Source organism: Palaemon carinicauda, chromosome 5 (assembly GCF_036898095.1).
Source record: "Palaemon carinicauda isolate YSFRI2023 chromosome 5, ASM3689809v2, whole genome shotgun sequence".
Taxonomy (NCBI): domain Eukaryota; kingdom Metazoa; phylum Arthropoda; class Malacostraca; order Decapoda; family Palaemonidae; genus Palaemon; species Palaemon carinicauda.
This window is the reverse complement of record NC_090729.1, coordinates 116,895,278-116,920,113: the sequence shown is the minus strand read 5'-3', so window position 1 is coordinate 116,920,113 and position 24,836 is coordinate 116,895,278. Positions and strand designations below refer to the sequence as shown.

Sequence of the window (24,836 nt, the reverse complement as noted above, 5' to 3'; positions counted from 1 at the left end):
TTCTTACTTCAATACAAACCATTGTTCTTTACTATAGGAGAAGGATAACAGAGAAGATGGTTAATGATAGTTAAAACTCTTAACATAGTTTAAACTACTGCCAGATAGTAACCCTGCCAGCAGTGGAGAGGCGACTGCCTCCCCTGTGGCTCACTGCAACCTCAATTAGGTTTCAGCTCACAGAGAGTACACTTGATATTCTCTGCTGGAAACTTTGCATCTGTATGTGTTTGTTACCATTCATCGTATGGATTTGACTGCAGTTTAAGACCTTTTGGTAACACTTGTGTGTGTTATGATCCTTTTGATTTCATTCCTCCCTAATAATCACCAGGTCTGGGAGGTCAGCCTTCAATGGGAAGCAGATCTGGAGACAAGATCCCTTCTCCTTAGGGATCCTTGAGATCACTTATGACCTCTCCCCCTTTCCCCTTTTCCAGCGGCCTCCGGTCGGAAAAGAGGAATTTCATTAATCTTTACAAACTTTGAGGATGGGAGTTTTTCTCATTTCTCTTGCAATGTGGCAAATTGAAGATGAGGATCCGGAATCCGAAGAGTTCCTTTGAGAATCTCTAGGTTCCTTTACATGGTTTCGTGAGAGATGTATTGTCTACAGGCACGTTCCCCAGATGCTTTGGGATCTCCTCGATGCTGCTCTTCTTGGAGGACTAAGCCAATGACAACTTTGAAAACCTTCTCTTCACGGGGACTTTCTCAGCTGCAGTTCCAAGCTTTGCCCTTCAAACGTCCTTTTCTAGAGCTCTACTGCTCCTCGGAGCATGCTCTCAAGGTTGCTTGCCTATTTTGTTTGATCTTTCTTCCTAGGAGGAAGATCTTGATGCCCCTGGCATCCTTCATCCTGATCTTCAGGGACCTTCTAGATCTGGCGAGCAACTTCAAGGACGTTTTTCAGCTGCAGTCCACTCGTCATCCCTTGGGGTGTCCTCTTTGGAGGAGGATCTCTGTTGCCTTAGCTGTCCTTCTTCTTGACCAGCTTGGAACTTCATAGAACTTCAAGACCTGCAAGGACTTCAAGGGCCTTCTCACCAGGGTGTGCCCTTTAGGAGGTCCTCCTCCAGAGTATTGCTTTGCGCAACATGCTCGCAAGCAACCTTGTCCTGATCCTTTCTCTTTGGAATAGGATCACTGGCATCCTTCATCCAGAGCTTCATGTAACTTTAGGGAACTTTAGATCTGCTACGACTTTGAGGATCACCTCTTCAAGTGTCGTCCCTCAGAAGTGTTCTCACAAGGATTGCTTTTCAACCTTGTCCTGATCACTCCTCTTTGGAGGAGGAAAATTGACTCCTCTGGCATCCTTCCACAGATCTTCGCCAGACCTTCTGGGATGCCGTGTAGCCGAGTATTCCTTCGGTTTCTTCCAGGGAATTCTTCCAGGCGCCTTCCTGAGAGAAGCACCCTTTGGTCCCTGCATCTCCAGGTCATTTTGGTTCTTCGAGTCCTGCCTACAACCTTGCCAGGGATATTCAGAGTACCCCATGTTGTCTCCAGTCTACTTTTGCCACCTTTGAAGGAGCTTTTATTCAGAATGCTGCTTTTCGAAGCACACTGACAGGATGTTCATCACCAGCTTATCTTAATGGTACCACATGGTTGCCTGTAAGTGTAGCCTGTACCTTGATACAAGCTAAGCGTTCTGTTCTGAATTACGCAAAATACTTATTCTGAATAAGATTTGTTGAGAAAATTCTGAATAATATTTTTTTAACTTGTCTATCTACTCTATTCCAAAACATTTCCTACATAACTTTAAAAGTATTGTAACAGTTCTTCCCCTTTATGATACATGTTTAATATTAAACCATTAAAATTCTATTATGAAATAAGAAGAAAAAGATAATGTAATACTGTACTCATAAGAATAGAGAGAGCCGCTTGTAGTATTGCTTTATGAAAAGTTTAGTCTTTAGTACATAGAATTTAATATGAAGCATAATAGAATTTTACTTGATTGTTTATTCAAGTTTGACCTTATTAATTGATTCAAACTTATTTAAAATAAGATTTCTCCTAATTGCCTTTGATTCTTTAAATAAGAAAAACAGAATATTTTTGTTTGGTTATTTCATAATAGTTATCTTTAAGGGTTTATTAGAGTTATTTAATTTTAAAAACATAGCAATTCTTCGTGTGTCTCTGAAATTCTTGAAATAAACTAATATATGGAATATCTTTCTATATATTTTATCTTATTTTATGAAGAGCTTGTAAAGAAGCAGATCTGCAAACAAGCAGTTCTCTAATAAGAGGGATCTCTAATTAAGCTAAGAAATCTTAATTTTAGTACTGTATTAACCCTTTTACCCCCAAAGGATGTACTGGTACGTTTCACAAAACTCATCCCTTTACCCCCATGGACGTACCGGTACGTCCTTGCAAAAAGCTGCTATTTACATTTATTTTTGTGTATTTTTGATAATTTTTTGAGAAACTTCGGGCATTTTCCAAGAGAATGAGACCAACCCGACCTCTCTATGATGAAAATTAAGGCTGTTAGAGCAATTTAAAAAAAATATACTGCAAAATGTGCTTGAAAAAAAAATAACCCCTGGGGGTTAAGGGTTGGAAAGTTCCTAATAGCCTGGGGGTAAAAGGTTGGAAAGTTCCTAATAGCCTGGGGGTAAAAGGGTTAATATACTGTATTATGAAAAAGTCTTAAGTTTAAGGTGCAGTGTATTATTGTTTCTTACCTCACAGGTATCTGCAAGGGATGCAGTTGGTTCCGTGGTCATATTCCTCGCTTTATCAGTGTTGATCCTCAATGAGTTACAGAAAGTTTACATCTTGGGTCTGATAAGAAATCCATTGTTTGCTCATCGAAAAATATTTCAAAAAAGCAGTCTTGTATATATGGCTTCTCAATTACTACAGTTCGGTGAGTACTGTCTTGTGCTATTGATCTCTAGTTGTATAATAAACAAACCTTTTTTTTTCTTGTGCATATAACTCGATGCTCATTGGTTAAACAAACGATTGTGTTTTGGTAAGAAAACGTTACATTTTCTTCCAATTGATTATACTGATGATTGGGGAAGCTTCCTAGATACTACATTATTGTTGAGATTCTCTTACAGTTGCATGAATGTGGGTCTCACTTGTTATGCATGCCAGTGTTTGTCTGCTTTCCGTATTACGAGTCGACCTTGAGGTTCAAATATAGTATGATTTTTCTAAATATATCTGATTAGCACACATGATTAGGAATATTTTTTTTTTGCCGTAATACCATTCAAGTAAGGAAGCTTTCCTGCTACCCATAGATACTACCACCACCGCGTTATAAATGTTAACGTCTGTTTCCAGTTTTGCTGAAATCTTACTCCTATCAAAGGATTCAGGTTTGCAGTTAGAAAAAAACCTAAATTACTTGAAAAACTTGTGGGGTTTGGTCACAATGGGGACATAAATCATATAATCCACGAGTCAGAATCTATCTACATTTGTTTCCTCTGAGAAGTTCTTTATTGGAGAGTTTTTATTCATCATATAGACATTTTACTGTTAATATGGAAGTGTATTTGCCATGATATTTGAAATGCCATCAAGGGAAACTTATAAAGAAAAAAAGAAGACCCATAATCAAGTTTACTGTTTAATTTAGGAAGTGTATCTGGAAATACTATAGCACAGTTTTCCTATATCTTTCAGAAACATTCTAATCACTAAATATTTATCATTCAACAGGAGGACCATTTGTATCGCTTATTCTATTGCATCAAAATATATCTGCAAAAGTTCACTTGCAACTTCAAGCTCCATTCCAAACTTTTCCTTACTTCTTACTTACGATTCCCCTTGTAAGAGCATTTCGACAGGTATGTAAAGTTTTATATAGTTTCATGCAGATAATCAAATAATTTTTGTATCATAAATCCTGTAAGTATTTCTTACACAGGATTTTCAGTGAAGTAATTTTTATCGGTTTGCTTAGTGAAACTGGCCATGAATAAAAGGTTTCTTATAAATCTTATTAATTTATTTTTACAGTATACCATATGTTCTATCCAAACCTGTTGCTTAAAAGTAGTAGTAAAGTAAACCACAAGATAAACTTGTTCTGTTAATTGCTTCCTGCTCTTGGCAGAAGAGCCCTCTTAAAGTTTGTGAATCTGAAATGAAGAAGCAAATTATTCAATATAAATATATTAATAAACTCCACTAAGAGGAGTGAATTACTTCTATTGATATATGCAAACTAAGATTATCAATGAATAATAGATACTTCAATGAAAAGGTGTATAGTCACAAATTTTCCAGAGAATATTATTGCAAGCTTTGTACAAGACATGACATAAAGATTTTATCTGTCACTAGAGTTACTATGCACATAAAGTATATGGATCTAGGTGGAACTATAAGTCTTCTTTTCCTCCTTCTGTGAAGTTTATGGAATATTGTCTGTACGCATAAAAAGGTTAACATATAATAATGTTGAGGCCCTTTGCATCAATAGGCGTAGGAGATGATGATGATGATAATAATGATAAGGTCATTGTAGATTAATTAGTTTGTGATGAAGTAAGAGTTGGTTATTTCCTGTTACCATACTATGAAGAAGAAATTATGATCAGAGGTTTAATCACTAAATTATTTGGGTAATTAATTTTTAATGCATAATTTACTGGTTTGTTTCTTGAGAAATTGGTCTCTACAGGTTGTGATATACTTAAATTGATTAAAATAATTCTTATTTTAACTGTGCAAAGCTGTCGGTGCTAAATTGGTAAACTTTAATACTTCTTTCATCCTCCTGTGTTACAGATATGGCAATTTCCTCAGCAAATGCTCTTGCAACTATCGGTCTTTTACGTTTTGGAAATAGTTCAGCGGGAAACTTCAAGTAGTTTTCTTGACTTTTGGGGAAAACTCTCTCCCGCTACACGGATATTCTGCATTGGTCTTACGTATTTATGGGGAACAAGATTAGTGCAGAGGATATGTACGGTAGTGGTTTTCGTCATAACATCTCTGTCTGAAAAGAAGCGACAAACATCACTCTCATTTTTTTTCACTGGTATGTCTGTGAAAGCTACTGTTTTTATTGCAGAATTTTAATGCATTTTCATAGCTTTCCTTATTTGCCTGGCAGGCTGCATGTTGATTTTTTATAATTCTTTTATTGTATATTGGGAAAATTACAAAAATATGAAATATATGCTTAAATTTTGATATTTGCATAACTTGGTTTCCTTGAACAGGACTTATGTCTTATAATTTGAAGCATTATGTAAGTCTTTGGGAAGGTAAATGGTCCAATCAATTCTTGTACTATTATTATGCCTAAAATAAAGGTCTATAAAAAAAGTTAGAAGACTCAGATATGGTACTTAACCTGTACATACCCTATAACATAAAAAATATAATACTGTAATCCTTCTCATAGCTGCACATTTTTATTCTTTGCAGGTTTCAACCTTGCCATGATTCCAATTCTGTTTGGCCTCTTGGTATTATCAACAGTCATATCAGCTCCATTGTTGCCTCTCTTCACTCTCCCCATATTTTTCTTGGGTTTCCCCCGCCCTTTGAGATTCTGGTCATATCCAGTTGGTCGATCATCGAATTCTTGTGAAGACTCCGTATATTATGAACAACTCACCCCACATGTTATTTTTGCACTTCATAATTTAGTGCAAATTGGATCGTTAGGTAAGTTTTAATAAATAACATTTTAATAGTGGCTGATCTTTTAAGCATTTACAATTTGATAAAGCATTCCTATGCTGTACTTCAAAACAATATAATTTAATACAAGAAGAATATACATTGAAAAGAAATGAATTTAGCTCTTGTAATATTTTTATATCTACTGCAATACCATTTTGTAGACTTGAATTTGTGTATAACTTGAAATTAACTAATTTATATTCTCAAATTTTTAAAGGTATTTGTTTTTTCCTAGCTATACAAACTTATGTCCTTTAACTAAGGAGATTGATTTAGTGTGAGCTGGAAATGGCCGTAAAAAACTTAGATAATGAGCGTTTATCCAACTGGTGAAGGGTGTGGGGCAAGGAGCCATGCCCTTTTTCCCAGCCAGAGAGCTTCACTTTTGACCTTTCAGCCCAGCACTGTAAGGGGGTGGCTGAGGAAGGAAGTTGGAGTAAAGGATAGGTTATATACTAGGAAAATACAACTTACTTTAAAAGCTAATTTGTTCTTACGCAGCATACAAACCTTCGTCCTTTAATTACTAATATTCGCTGCTTGGTGGGTTGAAAGTCCCCTTAGAACTGAAGTGGATGGTTTATTTTCTTCCCTGGAAGTGACCACTGCTTGGCCTGTACAGGAGCTAAGCAGTGACCCCAGCACAACCTTTAACCGGTCTTTCATAGGGATGACAGATTAATAGGGCTTGGCCTGTACATGGGTGCACATGCTTGGTCAAAATAAAGAAACCCTTCCCCCATAGAGGATGTCGTTTCGGAGAGATATACTCGTCTGATCAATGGGTTGGTATAAATTCCACCATTATTGAGGGAGGACAGGAGAGATACTTCTTTAGATATAAAGAATGGAGTTTCAAAGTTTAACTTACAACCATCAGGTCCAATACAGTACATAATGATCAGTGTTTCCCTCTGCCTCTTCTCTTCCCACTGCCACCCTTTCTGAAAAGACAGGGACCTTCCTTGATCCTGATCCTGTAGGTTAGGCTTCACTTAAAGTTTTGGCTGTTGCGGCTTTCGAAAGGCTGGTGCCCCTGAAGAGAACTACGCTGGATTAGAGAGTCCACCTCTGGGTTAACTTATTTTGAGAAATGGGAGACTACATCATCCTTTCTTTTCAAAACCCAATTCACCCACTGTTTTGCTGCCTGGTGAGTCAAGATTGTCTCAGCGTTCCCACCAGACAGCACAAGACTCTTGTTCTTCTCCAAAGACTTCAGGGTTGATAACCTCATTGTCTTTGCAAAATACGTAACTGATCCTGACCACTGGTTGAGCCACGACACAGCATTGAGAGAGGCCAGGACAGACAACTCCATGGCCGCCAACTCAGAGGTGGAGAAGGACGTTTTGCTTGCCTTCTACATTGTCTTACCAACGATGGATCAACCTAGAGAGAGGCAGACACAGCGTCATCTGCCGTGTAGAACCTATGCTCCGTGTGGAGTGGGGTTGAGGTCAGGATCTTACTTAACTGACTTTACTTCAGAGAATTGTCAGATCCGCAGATTGGAATATCAACTCGATCCAGGGTCGAATCGACAAGATCTGACCATGGCAACTACAAAGAGCGCCTTTGGCCATGAGGAGTTCCAAAGTGCTGATCAATAACTAAAGTTCTCCTCGACAGAGGTGACAAGGTTTCCTCCCATACGCCATTGCACTTACTGATGAGGGCAAGGACATTCACAAATGAACTCTACGACTTGGGGTAGTCTGCCTTCGTAGGTAACGGACTGCGGTACGGTGTCCTGGGACATCACAGACTTTGAGTACTCTTGTGCCTTGCCGAGGCTTTGGGTGTGGCAGGATGTTCCAGAGATTCTACTCTCCCCCATGAGTATTTTACCTATGCAATAGTGATTGGAATGGTGCAGGGTTAGTTGGGAATACTGCACTCGTCTTACAAAGAAATTCTTGAGTTTTCCTCTCGAGTAAGTATGCCTCTGCAGGTGGAACACTCTACTCATATTATCCATACTGTATTTTCTTTAGTTACAAGAGATGCAGGTTTGTTATTGTTAGCTCATGTAATAAGTATTCATTATTATTATTACCGGATGGTTTGAATGTTTAATGGTCACTCAGGACAGAGAAAGGCAAAGAACTGGTTATTCACTAGCATGCTATGTCCTTAAGACTGAACATGTACATGTGATTAGTGCACAAGCTAAAGCCAGGCAATGGCTGCTGATGACTTGGTAGGTATATGTATTCCCCACCCTTATCTTAGTTTACATGGATAAGTTGGATACCAATAAAAACTTCATGATGTAAGCTTGGCTCAAACTTTCCCCCCACATTATGTTAGTACTGTATCTGGCATTTCTACTTGGCTACCACAACCTTGGGGCTTTTCTACTATAACTCATTTTCCAGAGGGCCCTATTAATATTTCCACTAGTTATGTTCTCACTTGATCCCTCCTTGATACCAGTTCCTCTGCATTTGGAAAATTCCAAAATTACGGCCTCCATATTCACAGTATTTTTTATCTATTTTTAACTTTTATTTTGTTGCTTTTATATCTTTTTTAAAGCTACTTTTCAAAAAATTTCTTTTCCATCTTCAATACAACATAAGTAAAATAGAGAGATTTGTATTTAAGAGATGTCACTTAAATATTGTATATTTATATGCAGTATTACTGCACTTTCTTTAGCATATGACATTACTGTAATTGTTTTTTCTTCTTTAGGATTTGTTGAGCCTGGAGAACACTTCCTTTTACGTTACGAGGATAGATTTCTTTGGATCCAGGTGAGATTTATTCTACTAATTTTGCAAGATTACTGAAGTATTAGACTTCAGTGCTTGGATGCATGATTAAAGTTTAATGAGCCAGCATTTACTTACTTTAAGCGGTTTAGTCTTAATTGGTGTTTTATCAAAAAAAGGAAAGTTTTTATTCCCCTAATGTACAATCTTTTACAGTATTTTATTTAAATATTATTGCTCGCATGATAGGTTTTCAGAGTGCTAGTTATTCTTGAGAAAATAATATAAATATACATATACCACTATGTACTGCATAAGATTTCAGAAATTAAAAGCACCACTTACAAAGTTCCTATAGTATAGTATATTCATAGCATACTTATATCTTAGTGCTATAGGATTAAAAAAAAAATTGCTGTCATCATAAAACCAGTTTGAGGGTGATTAGGCAAAGACTTTGGGGAGAGAAACTTCAATCCTTTATTGATGAGTCATAGCTATGGTTACCTGTTTAGTATATGAAGTACTGTTATTACTCATCGATGATTTCAAGTGTATGGCAATACAAGTTACGTAGATGTTAAACATTTTAGTGGTACCTAAGACATCAATATATTAAAAGCTGTGTGATGTTGCTTGAAATGCTTAAATTTTGGCTATTGAGTGATCAGTCTTGTATTTTCAGATCTTGGAGTGTGGTTTCACTTACGTGTACTACAGCATCAAGGGACTAGAGCTCCAAGAAACAAGCTGTCATACAGCTGAAGCCTCAAGAGTTGATGCTATATTTAGCTCTGCCTTTGATGACGATGAAATGAAGAGAGGAAAGCTATCATGTTTCAACCAGCATGCTTTCAACACACTTACCCCAGTGTCACAGATTAATGTTATTGGTTTCTCTGATACTAAAAATGTATTGACAGGCGTTATAGACTCTCCAGACACCCTCAAAGTTATAAATGATTATTTCCACAAGGCACTAATATATTTGATGATGGATTATGTAGTAAAAAAATCAGAAAGTGTAAATGGTGATAATTCACAAAGACCAGTGTCAAACATTACAACGAATTCAAAAACTAAAGAAAGTTTAAAAAATTTACCTAAAGTAGATAAAAGAGCTGAGCATCATTTTGAAGAAACCATCCCTCATGCACATGTGGAGGCTAATGACCAAGACAAAGTGTCTCACTCTGGTGTAAGCCACATATCTCACAACTCACATCAGTCTCAAAGTGGTCGTACAAGTCGTGTAGCTTGGATTGGGGATCAAGGAATAAGTGACGTTCCTACCATTCCTCCCGTAGAATCGCGACCACTTAGCTGGGATGATGATGAAGATCCTCTGGATAATAGCGCTGATGAGAGGAGTCGCTTTAGTACTCTACATAATGAAGAGAGAGTTACAATCCAAACTAAAGATCACAAGAGCACAAATAATAAAAGTGGCCTTCCACCAATCCTTTATAAGGCTAATAACTTTACATCATCTTTAGAAGATTTGGATGAGAATGAAGACCAGTTAAATGTCATTCCAGGGATCATGTATGATGAGTCCTCAGATAATGACTCTAACTTTGAGTCTATTGCTCCTCTTCATAAAGTGAGATTTACTCATCCAAAACACAGAAACACCGCTCCAGTTCATGTACGAGTTATTTCACGAACAGATTATCGCACTCCCATATACAACAGTCCACTAAGTGCTGCCTTGGCGCCCCTTGCCAGTTGGTTTTTAGAACTTCCATACGATACTGAAGTAGTAGATGACGTCCAAGACAGTTTCCCTCATGCATGGTTCAAGTTTCTTCTCAGCAATTTTGGAAGAAAGTATGTTGATCTTCGACAACAGAATTCTGCGAATATAGGTAAATTTTCTGGAACATCTAGTAGATCTGGGCTGACAAACTCTAAATCTGGAGGTGACAAGGAAGAACTAATTCAAAAAATGCAATATGATGAAGACCTGGAAGAATCTTATAGGTAAGTTTTGACAGAACTATCGCTTGACCAACGGTTACCTTTTATTTGTTCTTTCCAAAACTCTACCACCTTTGGTAAAACTCAATGTATCCCTCTTCCAGGTTGTAGAAATTATTTTATTTCATTGCTTAAATATTTAAATCATAAGTAACAAATCATAGTTTTTTAAATTATGTAGACTTCGCCATTATAACCAAAAGGTCACACATAATGCAAAGCAGCATGTATTACTGCTCTTTTGAAAATTGGGAAATGAAATGATAGACTTGATAGGTAAGAGATGGCTACATAAAGTGTATGGAAACTTAGGGAAGGGATGAAAAATGGGGAAGAACAGATAAACACCGTACTGTAGTAGTAGTAGAAGTAGATGTTTAAATACCGTAGCATAAGAATGACCAGTAGATAAAGGAATAGCTGTAGACATTCCAAATAGAAACAGACAAAAAGTACTTGAGCAGTTGGACCGATTAATTGTCTCAACTCTACAAAGGGATGTTAAAGTCTGTAAAGGAGAACCGAATTTGAGAGCAATGGTGATAATGGTTTTTATAATGATAGACTACACTTTGAAACTATTTTATTGGTGCCTAGAAGTCTCAGGCACACTTTTTAAGAGAAAGATTTTCATGTGGTCGAGTTATTGAAAATTAATAGAATTTGGAAGTTAGGAGAAACGATGTTGGCCCTGAAATTAACCTTTTTGGTAGAAAAAAGTACCAATTGCATTTTAGGTTGCTTTTAAGAAAGTTTTTATGTTTTAGCTTGGTAAATATTATACTCCTATTATTTTACATGAATAATTTTCACATTTTAGATGTCATATTAATGTTTTGTTTGTGAATGCTGTACAGTAGAGTGTAATTGTACTTGGAGGATTGTCTTAAATGTACTGAACTAACAAACTTTTATGTTCTTTCAAAGAATCATCACTGGGACCTGTCACTTGATAATTCTTGGTTCTGAATTTACGAATCCTACATCCTCACAAGTTTATAAAACATTCTGTGGAGAGGTACCTTGGTCAATGGCTCTGGACTGGCTACTAAGCAAGAATGAACTACACTATTTAGTAATGAAGGCTTACAGGTAAAGTACTACTTACTATTGTTGAGTTTCTGATTTTGTCCAAGTTACAAATAATTTTCAAGCACACCAAAGTTATCTGGGTTCCAGCTTGTTCAAATGGTTATTTTAGAGGCACAAACATAAATAAGCCTTGGTTGAATTTATCCAAATTTCTGATAAGAAGCAAGTAACCTAGACTTGGTACCCTAAAGGTGTGGCCTAAAGCCCTGTCCACACGATCGAGTATGCCCGACGGGCAAACAGTGATACCAGGCCACAATAGTTAGTGAAAATGAGGGTTGATGACGACGTCAGAAGCGGGAAAACTAAAGGCAGGGATGTGGCAACACTATGCCAGATCCCTGTCTGTAGTTTTCCTGCTTCTGACGTCATTAACCCTCATTTTCACTATTGTGGTCTGGTATCACTCTTTGCCCGTCGGTGATGCTTGATCGTGTGGACAGGGCTTAACAATATTTAGCCATTCATACACACACACACAATATCATGTAATTTGAATACACCAACAAGAAGCAAATAAACTAATCTTGATTGATGCTCATTTTAGATAAATATTACTTCTAATTACTTCTAATTTTATAAAGGTATTGTATACAGTACATATTATGAAATTAATGATTCCTATCTAAGCAAAACACATCCTCTCCCCCTCCTAGAGTATTACGGTATTCCAGGGAGAAATGTCATGATCCTTTTATACTCAAAAGGGTATAGTTAGCATGTGTTAGCTCAAACATGTCATCACCTTTTTCTCCTTGTTCACTGTCTTTTGGCGGGTCTGGCATAATGGCTAGAATGTAAATGTGCATGAATTTATTGAGGAAAATTCAGTAAATGCATGGTTGATGACAGCTTTTCCTTTCCTTTCAAACTTTAATGCTTCATATTTTTCAAGAAATTACATATCTACATTTACGAACTGTCACAGCAAGATAAAATCTTGTACCGTTTTTGGTATTTTACGCGTATATATCCTTTAAATGGAGAAATGTTACCACATTTCCCATGTTATAAGACGCTATAAGTAGTAAGACGCACCCCATAATTAGCTAAAAAAGAAATCCCCCTCCTTTTTTTTTTTTCAAACTACCATAGCAGCAATTTCTAGTTGGCAACTCTATAGCTTGATTTTTGCATTGTGATTTAACTTTAATGTGCAATATTGTATAGGTATAGTATACTTACATGATGTCAATTTTATTGAATAACTGATTTTTATGTAATAATTTCAGGATAGCTGTGAAACTCTCATTAGATCACACACTTATTGGTTCCATGACTGGTTGGGCGGAACTTGAATCATGCATGACAGACTATTCTCAGAACTGGTTCTTTGGCCCCGATGTTAAAGCAACCGATACTCACATGTCGATTCAGCCACGTGCCCTAATGGCGGAGTTTCCAGAAGCCAAATCATGGATGGAGGCTGTCAAGCTGGAGGTTCCTAATTTATTTTCTATGGGTTATAACCCAGTGAAGGTTTGTAGTATGATTACAAAATCCTTTTTATAGAACCAAGAATATAAATTTTGAAACTTTTTACAGTATACCAAGAATACAAATTAAAAAAAAAATAATAATCTTTAGCTAAACTATTTTGAAATGGGGGAAATACAAACAACTTTTACTTTCCTTATGTATGCACATAATATTTGAGCCTAGTTTTTATATAGCAATCATCAATTATTAGTACAGTATTAATATCATTATCTTGATTTTCTAAGTTATCTTGGTTTCATCTATTTTAAAAGATGTTTGTAACTCAAGTAATTCATATAAAAATTGACTGAATTCTAATTGCTTATAATTATTTCTTAAATGCATATTTTAAACTTCTATAAAAACTATTGTCAGGTTTTGGCATGATTTTACATGAAAACACTGTACTGTATATCTTTTTCTAAACTTTATCTCAAGTTAACTTGAAAGTGCTTTTAATATAAAATTCAAATAGGATTTGAAACAAGATTCATATCAGACACCAGAAGGTTTGTGGCAAGTTAGACTTCAAGCATTAGCACTATTACTTTGCAGGGACTTAACGAAATACATCGTCCATATTTCCAAGAAACTTTAGAATGAAAATGGTGGAACACTGTTCCTCACAGGGTTGCTGGTAATTAAGACCAGGACTGAAGAGAGGTGGTCATAATTTACTAAAGTGATGTGAACCATCTTGCTTTAGCTGAAATCTTAGGTTTATTTATTGTATACTTGTTTGTTTATCTGCTATTGTATTACATTTGCTTTTCCTTTTTTTATATTATTTGTGTGTCCTCCGAAAATTAACTATACAAAGGGGTTGTAGAATTAACCCCTTAATGTACAGATAATTTGTGGGGAAGAAGTATTAACCCAGGACTAAAATGCTAGTAGGGTATCATGTTGCCGAGGTAAATTTTAGTAAGCCTGAAGTACTGTAATGATGGTGATAGGTAACTATTATAATAATGAAAATAATACCAGGTATATCCAGATATTTAGATTTTATTTATAGAAATATTTATAGATACATTTGTACATTTATGCAAGAGATTGCAGTAATTATTATAACTCCTAATGTCCCGGGTTTCCTGATACCAATGTTAACCAAGTGCTGCCAATGTTTCTCAATTTGCTCATTTGATTAAATATTTACCATGGAGTCCATTGAAGGCTTAGTGATCTGTAAAATAATTGCTATTGAAGGCTTAGTGATCTGTAAAATAATTGCTCAAATTAATATACAGTACTTAAAATGTTTTTTTAACAGCAGATTGTAAATGATTTGAAACTACTTTTACTATACAGTACTCTACTTAACTAATAATTTTTATTCCCATACTCTAGGGTGTTTATACTTCTCGTCTTTTAACACTTGGCGATGCCGAAGTTTCTGTGGGAAGACTCGGTTGTGAAACTGTAAGAGGTTTATGGGCATCTTTGGTGGCAGAACTATTGTACCTCACTAATGATGATGATGAAAGATACTCAATACAGGTAAGACCAAAAGTTTTAATTAAAACCTCTATTTGTTCCTATGCAAATATAAACCGTCTCCAAGGCTGTCAGATTGACACTGGTACCTTTAAGAGTTCGGTTGATATTGATCCTCATCCTTCGTGTCCTTTGTGTAGAGGCCACCGCTGCACTCTTGACTTCACTTGTGATACATGCAGAGAGTGATTGTCCTAACAGTGGATGAGGTGTTGGAGTAAGAAGAGATATGCGTGATTATTCTCCATCAGGGCTGTCCTCAAGGTTAGTTAAGTCTGCGAGATCCCGACTTTCAAAACATACCACTCCAGCCCTTCAGAGGGCAAATCAAGGAAAACGAGGAAGTCTTCTGTGACAGGCCGAGAGAGGCTGTGACTAAGAAGGCAGGATGAAAGCAACTGAGTAACTTGATTACAGAACATGTTTTACATAAAGTCCAGGCAAAAAGGACATAAAAACATAACAGGCAATTTCATGTTCAACCGGTTCTGTTAACAGTGAGAAAAACAGACATGTTTATTTAAGTCCCTATCAGTGCGAGGGGAGAGTGAAGATACAAAGCATAATATATACAAAAAAAAATGTCTTTTTATGATCGTGGAACATTCTATTGGTACATGGCTCCCCCCTAAAAATGACACTGTACATGTTAAATAGGGCACCCTGATCTAGAGAGGCGAACTGTAGGCCGGTCATCTGGCAGGAGATAAGCAGGTTTTAGACGATCAATGGAGACCTAGTCTTCTTTGCCACGAATGTTTAGTAGGAATGGTTTCGGCCTGCATAGGAAGACGTGCGTTGCAGAGTGCAAGTCTGTCAGTATGTGATGCTTCGCTGGGAGCTTGTAAGTCTGGCGTCATGGAGTAAATTTTCCTACGACGTGACGTATGCGCTGGAGATTGTCGGAAGAGGTTGCAGAAGGAGAAAATTCAGCAGGGATGACCAACGGGTCGCAATACATCATTTCAGCTGCCGAGACGTCAAGGACGTCTTTAGGAATGGTCCTTATTCCCAGGAGGACCCACGAACCAGTTGGAATCGGTGCAGCAAGACATCAAAGCTGCTTTGAGGGTGCGATGAAAACGTTCAACCATTCCATTGGCAGTGGGGTTGTAGGCAGTTGTCTGATGTAGGGTGATGCCCAGGAGATTTGCTAATGATGTCCACAATTAAGAGGTGAAAGTGGTACCCCTGTCCGAAGTAATAAGCTCAGGGACACCAAATCTTGCAATCCATCCTGAGAGTAAGGCAGATGTACATAAGGCGCACGTTCCAGTATCCATGGGAATGGCTTCTGGCTAACGAGTGGAGCGGTCGATGACGGTAAACAGGTAACGCTGTCCTACAACGGCGACGTGAATGTGGGCGAAACGACGCTGAGATTGAGGAAAGGTGTCCACTCCTGAATCCATGTGTCGATGTATTTTGGAAGTTTGGCAAGAATTACAGGCGCGGACCGAATCCTTAGCACTTAGAAATGCTGTGCCAAATGAACTTCATCTTCAGCAGGTGTGCAGTAAAACGGTACGAGGGATGTGAAAAGCCGTGAATGAAATCAAACACCTGTCGGCACATGGGAGCAGGAATCCAAGGTCACAGTCTACCAGTACAGGTACTGACGTCACAGAGGAGGATGGTGTTTGAGTCGTCGAGGGGGATAGCTTCCCAACGGAGGGATGTGCAGGATGTCCTACATGCTTGATACTCTGGACCCTGTTGTTCGGCTTCAGCCAAGGCATTGTAATCCAATCCCAATTGAACGGCAGCCAATGTGTTTCTTGACAGGGCATCGGCAACGGGATTAATTTTCCAAGGACGTGTTGAAGGGGTGCAATTGTTTTCAGCCACGGCGGAGAGATGTCGGCATTGACGGGCGGACCAGGCGTCAGACTGTCGAGTGAAGTCGTGCACCAGAGGTATGTGGTCTGTATGAAGGGCGTACCTTCCAAGAAATGGCGAAAGTGACGGACAGCCCATTGCACCGTTGTCAATTTGCGATCCAAGGTAGAATAACTTGATTCTGCCTTGGACAGTTTTCTGCAGAAGAAAGCCAATGGGCGAGGCGCGCCGTTGACCACCTGTTCGAGTACTGCACCAATCGCGCCGAAGCTCTCGTTGATAGGGCCTTCTTTGCATTGCAGAAGGCCGCTTCTTGAAGGGGACCCCACTTCAGGTCTTTTGGCTTGCCCTTGAGGGAGGCGTAGAGGGGAGCAAGAGTGGCGGCAATGGCTGGCAGAAAACGGTGATAATAGTTGATCACGCCCAAGAATTCCTGCAGAGCTTTGACAGTCGAGGGCAAAGGGAAGTTCTGAACGGCTGATACCTTCTCAGGGAGGGGATGGACTCCTTCAGGAGTGATGCGGTACCCTAAGAACGACACTTCGTTGGCGCCAAAGGTACACTTATCATACCAGACTTCAAGGCCATTTTGTTGCAGGCGGTCAAGCACGATGCGCAGGCGACGGAGGTGTTCTTCTTTTGAGGAAGAGAACATAAGTATGTCGTCCACTTAACATTCACAGAAGGGGAGGTCCCCTAAGATGCCATCCATGAGACGTTGAAACGTGGCCCCAGCATTACGAAGGCCAAAACAGGAGTAATTGAAGGTGTATGTAACAAACGGAGTGGTGATGGCGGTCTTGGGGATGTCTTCTGGGTTCATAAGCACCTGATAATACCCCTTCAGGCGGTCGAGCGTGGAGAAAACCTTCGCTTTGTGTAGGTAGGAGGACACGTCGGCGATGTTTGAGGGGGTATGATCCAGTTCTGTTTGCATGTTCAGCTGCCTGTAATCCCCGCACGGACGGAGGGGAGCTGTCTTTCTTCAGAACGATGTGTAAGGGTGACGACCATGGGCTGGAAGCCTTTTGGCAAAGGCCCATTTCCTCCATTTTGGTGAACGTCTGCTTGGCGGCTGCCAATCGATCCGGTGCCAGACGTCTGAATCTTGCTAAGACTGGGGTTCCCGTCGCCTTGATATGGGGATAAATACTGTGCTTGGCAGGAGCCGTGGGCATTTGGCACGAGCCGTGGGCGTTTGGCACTTCCGGGTACGACGTGGGTGCGCTGATGTGGAGAGTGAGGTTGGAGGGGCCGGGTTGAAGAGTCTGCGTTGACCAATCGTCGGTGGGCGACATCAACCAGAAGGTGGAAATGAGAGAGGAAATCCGTACTGAGGATTGGCAATGTGCCGTCAGCAACGAGAAACTTCCAATTAAATTTACCGTTTCCAAATGATAATGTGAGGTTCTCGTAACCGTAGGTGGGTATCGCAGATCCGTTAGCAGCTACCAGGCGGCCGTCGGCAGACTTAGACAGACTATGTCGTGTTCTGAAGAGTTCCCTTGGCAAAAGGGAACAATAAGCACCCATGTCTACCAAAAATCGCCCGTTCCTGCATCATGTAAAGAGAAAAGATTAGAAACACGGGAGGCCACTGCCACGAGCGATGGCCTACTTACACGTTTTTTGGCCACTGACAATCCTTGGCACATTTCTTCGCGGCTGCCCCAAAACTGTAGTGGTAGTAGCAAAACTGCAGCCAATGGGCGGCAGTAGGTGGCTGTAGAAGTCGTTGGTTGGGGCACGAGCGAGTGGTGTATGTCCTACGGCATTCACGTCGACTTTGGTTGATGTCGAATAGGCGTCCTGTTTGTCAGGAGTGGAGGCATTGATGGAGGTCTTGAAGGTTGTCAGCTTTGGTTAACAAGTTCTTTATGGGTAAACTATCGACATCAGGTATGGCAGCGCGTACAGGTACGGGTATACGGCGTATCCAAAGGGCACGAAGTAGGTTCACCTCATGAGGAGAGCAGTCTGCAGGCGAGTGATACTGGTAATTTCTTTTGATCCCCCAACGATTGTCGAGAGAGCTGAAAAAGCTTTGCTATACGGGTGGCTGGGGACAGCGAGTATTGCTGCCGAAGGTATGTTTTGAGGGCATCATACGCTATTGGGGTGTCTCCTTGTTCACAAAGCCAGTCGGATACATAATCTGCTTTGGTGGTTGAGAGCGTCATGCCCGTCACGCCCTTGATGCAGAGCTAGAAGAGAGAGATGTTGGTTTAACTTGGTAGAGAACAGAACCATCAATAGGAGTTTCATAACGAAAGAACCTTTTCCATCCCATAAGGATGTAGGGACGATCTTGTCCCTCAAATGACCAAGCTGGTTTGCTATTAAGTTCCTGTTGTGCAAAGTGTACTTTGGTAACAGCTCCACAGTGTGGCAAGTCAACCTACCGAAGGACAGTCCAGACACGCATCTGCTTTGTTGTCTCGAAGGGCAGCGAGACTGAATACTTGTTGATGTAAGCTACTATGGTAGTGTGTGTTATTGCTTGAAAACACTACCAAATGACCTGTCACCCATTGCTGGTATGCTTACATGCTTCTATATTTTGTACTTAACTAGGTCATGAAATCCAGATATATTTTGTCAATCCAGATCACAACATAAAGGGAGTAGACTGTCTAAATGCTGAAGCAAGTGCCTGTTTGAGAAGACCAGGACCAGTAGATTTATCCCATTTTCATAAGCCCTAGGATGTACTGAAGAAATCCCAAGGAACAGGTCAGTACACTACAGTACTACTTCTAGGATGAAGTAGAAATACTTCAGAGATGATAGATATATGGGTGCCTGGAGCTCCACACAATTCAGATTTACTGAAAACATGACCTTTCCCGTCTAAATACAGTTTCAAATCCTAAATGCAGTCTGGTTTAGAAAGCAGTCCACTTGAGAGAGGCAGATGACAGGTCTTTTAACCCTCAGCCAACTTTCTACCAAGAGCTCCTCATTTCAAAATGCGATGGTCTTACATACGACTTTATTGAAATTCGCATGTTAAACTTTCCGAATAAAGGTAAAATGTGATGAAAATGATATTTTAATTATAAAATAAATTTTTGAATATACTTACCCGGTGAATATATAATAGCTGCAACTCTGCGGCTCGACAGAAAACACACTCAAAAAACTCGCGAGCGATCGCTATGAAGGTTGCGGGTGTGCCCACCAGCGCCAACTGTCGGCCAGATACCACTCTTGTATGTAAACAAAACCTTCAATTCTTCTCGTCCCGCTGTGTCTCTATTGGGGAGGAAGGGAGGGTCATTTAATTTATATATTCACCGGGTAAGTATATTCAAAAATTTATTTTATAATTAAAATATCATTTTTAAATATTTAACTTAGCCGGTGAATATATAATAGCTGATTCACACCCAAGGAGGTGGGTAGAGACCAGAGTTAATTATGTTTACAGCGTATAAGCTAAGAGTTTTTTCATTTTGACAGTTATCAATATAACAAAACCAAAATAAATAGGTACCTGGTAAGGAAGTTGACTTAGACGATTACTCTGCCTTGTAAGTCTGTCTTCCTCACGGAGCCCAGCGATCCTCTTAGGATGCTGACAGACTCCCAGGAGCTGAAGTATCAAGGGCTGCAACCCATACAACAGGACCTCATCAAACCCCTAATCTGGGCGCTCTCAAGAAATGACTTTGACCACCTGCCAAATCAACCAGGATGCGAAAGGCTTCTTAGCCTTCCGAACAACCCATAAAACAATATTAAAAACATTTCAAGAGACAGATTAAAAGGATATTGGAATTAGGGAAGTGTAGTGGTAGAACCCTCACCCACTTCTGCACTCGCTGCAACGAATGGACCCAGTGTGTAGCAGTCCTCGTAAAGAGTCTGGACATCTTTTAAGTAAAATGACGCGAACACTGACTTGTTTCTCCAAAAAGTCGCGTCCATAATACTTTGCAGAGATTTATTTTGCTTGAAGGCCACGGAGGTTGCTATATCTCTAACTTCGTGCGTCTTAACCTTAAGCAAACATCGGTCTTTCTCATTCAAGTGAGAATGAGCTTCTCGTATTAAAAAAATCTGATAAAATATGACAAAGAATTCTTTGACATAGGCAATGAAGGTTTCTTAACTGAGCACCATAATGCCTCAGATTTCCCTCGTAATGGCTTAGTACGAGCTAAATCGAACTTAAGAGCTCTAACAGGACATAATACTCTTTCCAGTTCGTTGCCTACGATCTCTGATAAGCAAGGAATATCAAAAGATTTAGGCCAAGGATGAGAAGGCAGTTCATTTTTGGCCAGAAAACCAAGTTGAAGTGAACAAGTGGCTTTTTTCTGTAGAAAAGTCGATGTTCTTACTGAAGGCATGAAGTTCACTGACCCTTTTAGCCGAAGCCAAGCACACTAGGAAAAGTGTCTTGAGGGTGAGATCCTTCAGGGAGGCTGAATGTAATGGCTCAAACCTGTCTGACATGAGGAACCTTAGGACCACGTCTAAGTTCCATCCAGGAGTTGCCAAACGACGTTCCTTAGAGGTCTCGAAAGACTTAAGGAGATCTTGGAGATCTTTATTGTTGGAAAGATCTAAGCCTCTATGTCGAAAGACCGAAGCCAACATGCTCCTGTAGCCCTTAATCGTGGGAGCTGAAAGGGAGCGAACCTTTCTCAGATGTAAAAGAAAATCTGCGATTTGGGCTACAGAGGTACTGGACGAGGACACAGATGCTGACTTGCACCAGTCTCGAAAGACTTCCCACTTCGACTGGTATACTCTAATGGTAGAAGCTCTCCTAGCTCTTGCAATCGCACTGACTGCCTCCTTCGAAAAGCCTCTAGCTCTTGAGAGTCTTTCGATAGTCTGAAGGAAGTCAGACGAAGAGCGGGGAGGCTTTGATGGACATTCTTTACGTGGGGCTGACGTAACAGATCTACCCTTAGAGGAAGACTTCTTGGAAAGTCTACCAGCCATTGAAGTACCTCGGTGAACCACTCTCTCGCGGGCCAGAGGGTAGCAACCAACGTCAACCTTGTCCCTCCGTGAGAGGCGAACTTCTGCAGTAGCTTGTTGACTATCTTGAATGGTGGGAATGCATATAAGTCCATAAAAGACCAATCCAGTAGAAACGCGTCTATGTAGATTGCTTCTGTATCTAGGACTGGAGAGCAAAAGATTGGTAACCTTTTGGTCAACGAGGAGGCAAAGAGGTCTATGGTGGGTTGACCCCAAGTAGCCCAAAGACTCTTGCCCACGTCCTTGTGGAGGGTCCATTCCGTGGGTATCACCTGACCCCTCCGACTGAGACAGTCTGCCAAGACGTTCAAGTCCCCCTGGATGAATCTCGTCAACAGGGAGATGCCTCGAATTCTTGACCATAAGAGAAGGTCCCTTGCGATCTCGAGCAGCGTGAAGGAGTGTGTGCCTCCTTGCTTGGAGATGTACGCCAAAGTTGTGGTGTTGTCTGAGTTGACCTCTACCACTTAGTTTCGAAGACGCTTCCTAATATCATCAAGGCCAAGTGGACTGCTAATAGCTCCTTGCCGTTGATGTGCATGCTCTTCTGACTTGAGGTCCACAGACCCGAGCATTCCCGACCGTCCAGGGTCGCACCCCAACCCAAACCCGACGCGTCTGAGGACAACACGTGGTTTGGGTTCTTGACTGCTAGGGATAGTCCCTCTCTCAGACTGATATTGCTGTCCCACCATTTCAGGCATGCCTTTATTGGTTCGGAGACTGGGAATGATACCGTCTCTAATGTCTTGTCCTAGTTCCAGTGAGAGGCTAGATGGAACCGGAGAGGCAGAAGGGGTAGTCTCCCTAGTGAGACAAACTGCTCCAGGGATGAGAGAGTCCCTACGAGACTGTTCCAACTCCTGACTGAATAAACGTTTTCTTTTCAGCATTAGTTGGACTTCGAGCAGGGCTTGACTGCGAATCTCCATCCCCAAATATAGAATAATCTGGGATGGGATCAGTTGGGACTTTTAGGTTGACCACAAGTCCCAACTCCCTGGCCAGACTCAACGTCCAATGTAGATCCTGCAGACAGCGAAGGCTGGACGATGCTCTGAGAAGCCAGTCGTCCAAGTACAGGCAGGCTCGGATCCCCGACAGATGGAGGGATTTTGCCACATTCCTCATGAGCCTCGTAAACACGAGAGGCGCAGGACTGAGGCCAAAGCACAGGGCTCGAAACTGGTACCCCACATTCCTGTAAACAAACCTCAGAAACGGTTGGGAATCCGGGTGTACAGTATAGGAATGTGGAAGTATGCCTCCTGAAGGTCGAGAGAGACCATCCAGTCGCCTTCCATAAATGCTGTCAAGACAGCCTGGTAGACTTCATCGTGAAGTTTGTCTTGACAATGAACACATTGAGCGCACTTGCCTCTTACGTACTCCTGCAGTGAACATGGCTGCCAAATCATGGAGCCATCCCTGAGGGACTTGTTCCTGCAGAGAACGTGGCTGTCAGATCATTGGAGCCATCCCTGAAAGCCTTGTTTATGCATGACATAATTGTACAGCAAAACTTCAAAGGCTGGAAAACAGATGTGAAGTTGACCTGTAAAATCTTGGAGCGTCTCATGGCCAGGCGCCAGGGAGAGTTTATGAGGTTTGAGAAGTCTATCTGGGCAGAGGCAGGAACTCCCAAGCCGAGAACTTCTCTCGTGTCATATCAGACTCTCGCTCTATAAGCCAGTTTAAAAGAAGGGAAAGCAAAGGCTGTATCCCCCAAACTCCTCCTGGTGATAAACCAGTCGCCTAGCAAACGTAAAGCTCTCTTAGAAGAGCGAGAGAGCACTAGCTTATAAAATAACGGCTTTGAAGTAGCTAGGCCTAGTGTAAGCTCTGACTTTTAGGCGAACGAGGAGCAGCAGTTACAAAAAGATCCGGACAAAGATCCTTAAAAATCAGCATGATTCATTTAAAGTCCATAGAGGGCTAAGCAGCTTTAGGCTCCTCTCCGTCTGACAGAGTCCTCAAGGGAATATCAGTAGGAGGGGGAACAGCAACTTCCTCATCTGAAGGAACCTTGTCCGATAATAGCTGAGTCTCAAGCAAGGGAGAGACCTACCGTGGTGGCAATGCTTTACAAGCAGAGTCCACACGCACTGGTGCATTAGTAGCGGACCAGGACGCAACGTCATGTAACTGCTTGACAGTCTGTGAACTGTCAACAACAACAGGTGCGAGAGACCAGGACGCAACGTCATGTAACTGCTTGACAGTCTGTGAACTGTCAACAACAACAGGTGCGTGAGGACGCACAGCGTCCACTCGAGACTGCTTTGACCGCCTAGACTGAGCAGTCAAAACAACTCTAGAATGCGGAGGTTGACGCTCAGCGTCAAAACAAGTCAACTCCGATTGTTAGCGAACGTCCTGAACGTCAACAGGAGCATCAGCAAGTGGCCTAACGTCCAAATGTGGCTGAAAATCCACACGAAACCGCATCGAGTGTGGTTCTAAACAACCTGACTGACGTGACTTAGCTACGCCAACGTCAACAGGACGCACAAAGGAACGTTAGGGTGGTTGAAAGCCAGGATCTCGATGAGATAAACGGCTAGGCTCAACGGACTTATCGGCAGAATAGTCTTCCATAAGGGAGGCAAGCTTATTCTGCATGTCTTGCCGTACAACCCATTTAGGATCAACGGGAATGGTTGCGGTAAGAGACGAGGGTAACGTCTGTGACCGCAAAACCTTGCCTACAAAAAGACTCTCGGAGTCTGTGTTACGCTTTTGTTAGGCGGCGAGCAGTCTTCCGATGACTGCATAGGGTCAGAGCTGTCCTAATGGTTAAAACCAGGACGCTGGACCTGTCCTGAAAGGACTGACTTTCGCTTAAAGGGCCTCGAAACCTTGTTTCACGGTTTCTTATGCGAAAAGCCTTCGGATGACGAGGAGAAAATCGTCTCTCTCGCCTTATGGTAGGGGTGATCTTGGTAAGATACACCCGATACCATAGAGGGAACGTCTGTTCGCTGATCAAAGCCTCTCGAACCCATAAGTCGTACGACATTACTTCTCCCTGGGCTTGGGAGTTTGCAATAGGTCCCGGACTAGGCGAACGACAGGCACGAACAGACGAACCCTCGGTCGCAACACTGATAACACTTTGCGCAATATCACTTTATCACTACGATTTTCTGTTTTGCACTTATTTCACTGAAATCGAATCTTTTAACAATTCACATTAGGTATGAATAAAACTGATTTCTACCTGAAGCACGCAATTCTACCCTCATCAAAAGGTTGTAATTGCGAAATCAGTCGTATAATGCAAGCACATTAATACCAGCAAAAAACAGTAAACATATTTTAAGATAAAAAATTCAGTGGCTGGGGAAGAGACTAAACACTAGTTCATTCAAAACTACGTTTTCAATCTCTCACCGTACATTGCCTTGGGACGAGAATAAAAAACTAAAAACGTTTTATCCTTTCTCCCCGTACAGAGACTAGGGACGAGAGTAACTCGAGAACAACGTTACCCGCTTGGGACGAGATAAAAATCTCTCTCTCTCTCTCTCTCTCTCTCTCTCT

General features: G+C 40.8%; 1 protein-coding gene across 1 annotated transcript in view; it reads left to right on the top strand.

The window, feature by feature from the left end:
• The window catches only part of pcx (pecanex), a 56,721-nt gene that overhangs the window by 27,649 nt on the left and 4,236 nt on the right, over window positions 1-24,836 (top strand). Inside the window, exons 9-17 of the mRNA XM_068373968.1 lie at window positions 2,719-2,896; window positions 3,706-3,836; window positions 4,783-5,035; window positions 5,428-5,670; window positions 8,389-8,450; window positions 9,094-10,391; window positions 11,316-11,480; window positions 12,713-12,959; window positions 14,310-14,459. Coding sequence (XP_068230069.1) covers window positions 2,719-2,896; window positions 3,706-3,836; window positions 4,783-5,035; window positions 5,428-5,670; window positions 8,389-8,450; window positions 9,094-10,391; window positions 11,316-11,480; window positions 12,713-12,959; window positions 14,310-14,459 — 2,727 coding nt within the window. The remainder of the gene's footprint in view (window positions 1-2,718; window positions 2,897-3,705; window positions 3,837-4,782; window positions 5,036-5,427; window positions 5,671-8,388; window positions 8,451-9,093; window positions 10,392-11,315; window positions 11,481-12,712; window positions 12,960-14,309; window positions 14,460-24,836) is intronic.